This window comes from Alexandromys fortis, unplaced genomic scaffold, assembly GCF_014885135.2.
Source record: "Alexandromys fortis isolate MF-2015 unplaced genomic scaffold, M_Fortis_MF-2015_v1.1 scaffold_48, whole genome shotgun sequence".
Lineage (NCBI taxonomy): Eukaryota > Metazoa > Chordata > Mammalia > Rodentia > Cricetidae > Alexandromys > Alexandromys fortis.
Window position 1 is genome coordinate 2,625,916 of NW_026067947.1, and position 6,511 is coordinate 2,632,426.

A 6,511-nucleotide genomic window follows, 5' to 3' on the forward strand; every position below is an offset into this window, starting at 1 on the left:
GAAGAGACAGAAATCTTTAATAAATAAATAAATAAATAAATAAATAAATAAATAAATATGAGGACCTACTAGCAAACACTTAAATGGTGTTTATGAATAGCCAAAAGCATTCTTTTGGTGGTGGCAAGAACCTTGAAACACCATACAGTTGTTGCAATAAACATGGCTCCAATCAGTATCTCCTTCATGAGGCTAGATTCTCAGAAAGCTAAGGAATGGGGTGGATCCAGCCATCAAAACCACAGCTTTAATCCTAGCCATATTGCTTAAAAAATTAAAGACTCGTGTGGTTAAAAAAAAGAGAGAGATATACAGTAAAGATAGATTCAGATGAAGAAAACCTCTAAATGATTTACAGTGTGTTTAAAAATATATGTAGGCTTGGGAAGGAAAAGAAAAAGGATAAAGTCCTTAAAATAAAAAAAGAAAGAGAGTAGTTGGGTGTGGTTGCACATACTTTTAATCCCAACACTTGGGAGGCAGAGGCAGTGGATCTCTGTGAGTTCAAGGTGTGGTGGCACACACCTTTATTCCTAACACTTGGGAGGCATAGGCAGGTGATCTCTGTGAGTTCAAGATGTGGTGGCACACACCTTTATTCCTAACACTCGGGAGGCAGAGGCAGGCAAATCTCTGTGAGTTCAAGGACAACCTGGTCTGGAGTGAGTGCCAGGACAGTCAAAGATACACAGAGAAACCTAGTCTCCAAAAAAAAAACCCCAAAATTAAAAATAATAACAAAATAAATGAAGTTTAAAATAAAGCCACATAAAATGGAAAATACACAGAGAGTCTGGATACTGTATGTTATTATGTTGTCTTTGAATTGTTTTATAGCTGAGGAAGGAGTAACAGCTCATAAAAGACATTTGATTATAAATGTTGCTGGATTAATCCAACATATATATTTTGAAAATGCCTTGACTTCAAAATTTAAGTCAAAAGATATTACTTTTGGGAATGTTGTAAGAAGGCTGCTAGTTAGTTCTCAGCTGCTCATCCCCAAAATAAATCACTCAGAAACCATATTATTTGCAATACTGTTTGGCCGATAGCTTAAGCATATTTCTGGCTAACTCTTATATCTTAATTTAACCCATTTCTAGTAATATGTGTATTGCCACATGGCTGTGGCTGACTGGGTAAGGTTCTGTCTGACTCCAGTGGGGCTACATGGCTTCTTTTGTACTCTGCTTCCTTTCTCCCAGCATTCAGTTTAGTTTTCCCCACCTAACTCTACCCTGTCCTATCAACAAACCAAGGCAGTTTATTTATTCACCAAGGGTATTCACTGCATACAGATGGGAATACCACATCAGGGGAAGGGGTTTTGCTTTTGTTTCCACAGGAAATAGGAGGCTGTGGATTCATCCTGGACTAAGAAAATCAGGTCTGATCAAGGAAGACTCCTGAGAAATCTCCAGTAAGAGCAGATGGCCCAGATGTCTGAGTTCTACACCCAGGACAATTTCAAGTCCAGTTAGGACTTGATCATAATTCTAAATTTTCTTTAGGTCCTCATAAGATTATCAGTGTCCCAAACCAGCTGGAAGTAGCCTATAAAACTATGCCTACATTCCCAAAAATTGGATTATGGATGTTTTCTTTATTTAGTTATTGGTTACAATTTGTTTGGATAATGGCCAGGAAGAAAGCTAAACAAATGATATTAGATTCAGAGTTCTTGTTTTGGAAAAAAAAAAAAAAAAAAGGTGGGGGAAATGCTGCGGAACAATGGTTTTGTACTTTGTCACTTATAGTGTATTGTTTTAATAAATTGATGATTGCCAGTGGCCAGGCAGGAAGTATAGGCAGGATGGCAAAGCAGGAAGTAGAAGTGGGGCCATGAGAGCAGGAGAATTCTGGGGAGAGGCAAGACTCAGTCTGCAGTCGATACAGAGAAAGCCAGACACAGAGGAAGCAAGATGAGAATACCTTGCTGATAAAATGTACCAAGCCACATGGCTAGCACAGACTAGAATTATGGGCTAATATAAGTTATAAGAGTTAATATGAAGCCTGTGCTAATAGGCCAACCAGATTATAGTTAATGTAGATCTCTGTGTTTCTTTGGGACTGAACAGTGGTAGGACCTGGTGGGACAGAAGCCTCTGTCAACACCACTGTTAGGAGGTGTGGCTTTACTGAAGCAGGTGTGCCTTTATTGAAGGAAGTGTATCACTAGGCAGACCTTGAGGTCTCAGAAGCTCAAACCAGGTCTAGTGACACACAGTCTCTTCCTGCTGCCTACCAATCCTGATGTAGAATGCTCCTCTCCTTCTCCAGCATCATGGCGCCTGCATACCACCATGCTTCCAACCATGATGATAATGGATTAAATCTCTGAAACTGTAAACCAGCCCAAATGAAATGTTTTCCTTTGTAAGAGTTGCCGTGACTATGGTGTCTCTGCACAGCAATAGAAACCCTAACTAAGGCACACCTTTCTCATTTTGACTGAAAGAAGACTGTGATCTACTTGCCTCTAACATATCTGTAGGCTGTAACAAATGGTTTCATGGGAAAGATACTCAAGCTCCCAGGAAGCATATGCTGAAATTCCAAAGCAGAGTTCTGAAGACAATTCCATGCAGATCAAGCTGCAACTTTTCCTGAGTTTCACTGAAACAACCTTGGCTCCCTTAGAGTGTATTCATTTGTTTGTTTGGGGCTTTATTTTTTAATGAAAGTCCATATGACTTTGTCAATCTGAATTCTCACTCAAGCACTTCAGATAATACATTAAATATTGCAAGTGTGGACTTAGAAATTCCAAATTGCAACATGTGTCCAGATACAATTGCTTTATTCTGTAGAGCTATACTATATAGTCCAGTCTGGTAGGATGAGCTTGAGGACCTGAGTTTGATTTCTAGGTCCTTCAGAAAGTCAAACTAGAGCTGGGGAATGGGAGACAGAAGGATCCCTAGGGCTAACTGGCCAATGAGAGAACCTGTTTCAAAAAAATAGGGTAAACAGCTACTGATATGCTATGAGGTAGACCTGTGGGAGCAGGCACACACATGTGCACCCATACACACACACAGAAAATAGAGGCATGCACTGTAGAATTACGTAACAACATCTGGACGTCTCCTGGAAACCCCTGTTAGCTGTGGGAGAATAGATCGCCTTGTGTCTGACTGAAGAAAGGTAGGTGCGTTCTGTCCGATAGCTTGCAGTGATGGGTTGCTAGGTCTGAATGCCACCACACGAGCTTTTAATCTATTGACAGAATGGTCAACACACACATGGATGCTGCTCAAATTCATTTAAACAAGGGTTTAAACTTCTAAAGAACCAGGTGGCAAGCATTTTAGCCTTCCTAGTACATATAATCTCTGCCAAAAGTACTCGGGCCTGCGACTACGCTGCAGAAGTAGCCGTCAGTACTGTGGGCACGGTTCTAATCTAATGAACTCCTGTGTACAGCCACTGAAGTTTGAACGTCATAGAACTTCCCCGTGTTAGGAAACATTAATCCTAGTTTATTTTTTTTCCATCTCTGTTAATGTAAAAGCCATTCTTCACCTGTGTACTGTCTAACTGCACTGCTGGCTGGAATCAACCCTTACCCTGCAATTTTCCGACCCCTGCTGTAAAAGTTGTTTGGTTTTGCTTTTTTTCTTTTTCTTTTCTTTCTTTTTTTTTTTTTTTTTTTTGAGAAGCTTAAGAACTTTTCTTGAAACTTCTTTTACCTTATCATTAATCAGTCTGGCAAATATTTTTAGGTGGGGAAAAAACTGCTTAATTATCCAAGTAGTCCCAAGCCGGGTAGAGGCTTGGATTGAAGCAGTTTCCCACAGCTGGCAGGACCCGCAGTTTGTTGCCTAGCTGTGAGATGAAGAGGCCGTCCCCCATTTGAGCCTTCTTTCTAAGGACATGCTTTCCTCCTCCTTTATACTGCGATCCTGGCTGGTTTGATCCAGTGTGCTGTCAGTAAGAACACTACATCTAGGAGGGCAGGAAGGCAGAGCATAGCTGAGGCCTTGGGGTATTTCAAGAATCACGGGACAAGAGAGAAATGAGGGCCAGGGAGATAGCTCAGCAGAGAGAGACTTTCACTCATAAGCCTGATGACCTGAGTTCAATCCCAGGAATTCCTATGAGGGAAGAGAGAACTGAGTATTTCAATTTGTAGATAGGCAGATAGATAGATAGATAGATAGATAGATAGATAGATAGATAGATAGATAGATAGATAGATAGATAGATAGATAGATAGGTAGGTAGGTAGATAGATAGATAGATAGATAGATAGATAGATAGATAGATAGATAGATAGATAGATAGGATAAGATAAGATAGATAATAGAGTCAGTACTGAAAATGAGGCAAATGCAGTTTTAAAGAAAACAAAGTGGAGGAGGGTGGTGAGAGAAAAAGTGGCAGTGGGGGCTGAAGGTAGACCTTGTCCAGCATTGCTAAATGAAAGAATAAACATTTTATAACTAAGAAGAAAGAGACAAGAATGACCTTTCAAATGTTCTTTGGAAGTATAAGAAGGGCGAAAACCAACTTTCCATGAGAAGGTCAGAGCAGGTAGAGGGGGAGTTTAGGGACAGGACCGTGGCTTAAGATGATAGGTATGGGGACATGTCTTTTCACTGATAAGAAAAAGCCAATATTAAGAGACCTAATTAATGCTGGAATTAACTAGGAAAAGGGACAGGCATCCAGGTGTCTCTGGGACTCAGAGACAACTGCAGAGACTTGCCTTGGCTTAGAACGCTTCAGTCAGCCAGGAAGGCAGAGCACTGTTTTGGATGTTGGGGGCTAATAGAGGTCCTCCTACTCTGTGTCTACTTTTCTTTTCTTACTTAGTTTTTATTCATAATCATAAACTTAACTCTGCAATCCAGCTAGACTTGAAGGGGAATGAGAAAAATATGGAACCCAAAGAACTTCAGTGAGAGCAGAGATTACAGGGTACTGCGAGCAGATGGGGCTAGGGTGCTCTCCTGAGCTACAGAAGGAATGGTCTGGTGGATAAGTAGCTCGCAAGTCAAAAGAATTAGAGTTGTCCACAGTCTGAAATGGTGATCTTCTTGCTGGTCTTGCCATTCCTGGACCCAAAATGCTCCATGGCTTCCACAATGTTCATGCCTTCTTTCACCTTCCCAAAGACCACATGTTTGCCATCCAGCCACTGAATCTTGGTGGTGCAGATAAAAAACTGGGAACCGTTTGTGTTTGGTCCAGCATTCGCCATGGACAAGATGCCAGGACCTGTATGCTTCAGGATGAAGTTCTGATCCTCAAATTTTTCTCCATAGGTGGATCTGCTGCCAGTGCCATTACGGCGTGTGAAGTCACCACTCTGGCACATGAATCTTGGAATAATCCTGTGAAAGGAAGAACTCTTATATCCAAATCCTTTCTCTCCAGTGCTCAGAGCACGAAAGTTTTCTGCTGTCTTTGGAACTTTGTCTGCAAACAGCTCGAAGGAGACGCGGCCCAAGGGCTCGCCATCAGCCGCGATGTCAAAGAACACGGTGGGGTTGACCATGGCTGCAGCAAGCAGTGAGAGGAAGACAGCAGCATCTGCCCTCTGTGTCTACTTTTATACACTGTTGAAAGATTTGAGAATTGAGGGGGACTGGTCCTTCACTGGGAAACTGTTATTAAGAGGTAACAAATTATTAGACAGTTCTTTCTTGTTTAGAATTTAATTAATCTTTTATCTATTTAGAGTACAGTGTGTGTTTGTGTCCCCGCATGCGACTGTCAGGTGACAACTATTAGAAATCAGCTCTCTGCTTCTACCATGTGGACCCAAAAAATGGAATTCGCTCAGAAAGTCATGCTTTGTGGGAGGTGCCCTCATCCTCACCTATAAAGAGCCATCTAGCTTGACCCTAGAATTTAAATTCACCTTCAAATTGCTAGTACCTTAAATTTAGATTTAGAACCTTGAATGTGGACTAGATAGCAAACTTAATGCATTCTTTAGGAATTTTTAAGTCTACCTATTTGCAATATAAATATTATATATATGTGTGTGTGTGTGTGTGTTATATGTATACATTTATTCACAACAAATTATTTGAGGCTTGTTTGATATGGGTCAATTTCCAGAATGTTCATATGAGCAACATTAACTTTAATAAGACTTCAGTTTATTTGAGCCGGGTGATGGTAGCACACGCCTTTAATCCCAGCACTCAGGAGGCAGAGGCAGGCGGATCTCTGTGAGTTCGAGGCCAGCCTGGTCTACAAGAGCTAGTTCCAGGACAGGCCCCAAAGCTACAGTAAAACCCTGTCTTGAAAAAAAAACCCTCCAGTTTTTAATTCATGGGTAAGTAGCTTATTACCAAAGGAAATCTGGTCCATATCTGTTTCTAACTCTTGTCTGTTTTATTGTACTGATTTCTTCTCTCAGTAATTTAGAATTTTACCTCCTTCATTGAAACTATTTTTCTTTTAATTTTGTATCATTCACAACTTGCATGAGATGACTGTGCTAGATGTCTGTTCTAGATTGCTGATGTGGGAGTGTCATATATTAATC

At 40.8% G+C, this 6,511-nt stretch overlaps 1 protein-coding gene across 1 annotated transcript; it reads right to left on the reverse strand.

Annotated features, from left to right (window-relative positions):
- Positions 1-5,014: 5,014 nt before the first annotated feature.
- LOC126506085 (peptidyl-prolyl cis-trans isomerase A-like) lies at positions 5,015-5,525 on the reverse strand. The gene has a single exon (XM_050149393.1). It carries the CDS (start codon positions 5,507-5,509, stop codon positions 5,015-5,017), a length of 495 nt encoding a protein of 164 aa, XP_050005350.1. The 5' UTR covers positions 5,510-5,525.
- Positions 5,526-6,511: the final 986 nt, after the last annotated feature.

Excerpts from the sequence above, each read along its gene's own strand:
- LOC126506085 (XM_050149393.1), bottom strand. The coding sequence starts at position 5,509 with ATGGTCAACCCCACCGTGTTCTTTGACATCGCGGCTGATGGCGAGCCC.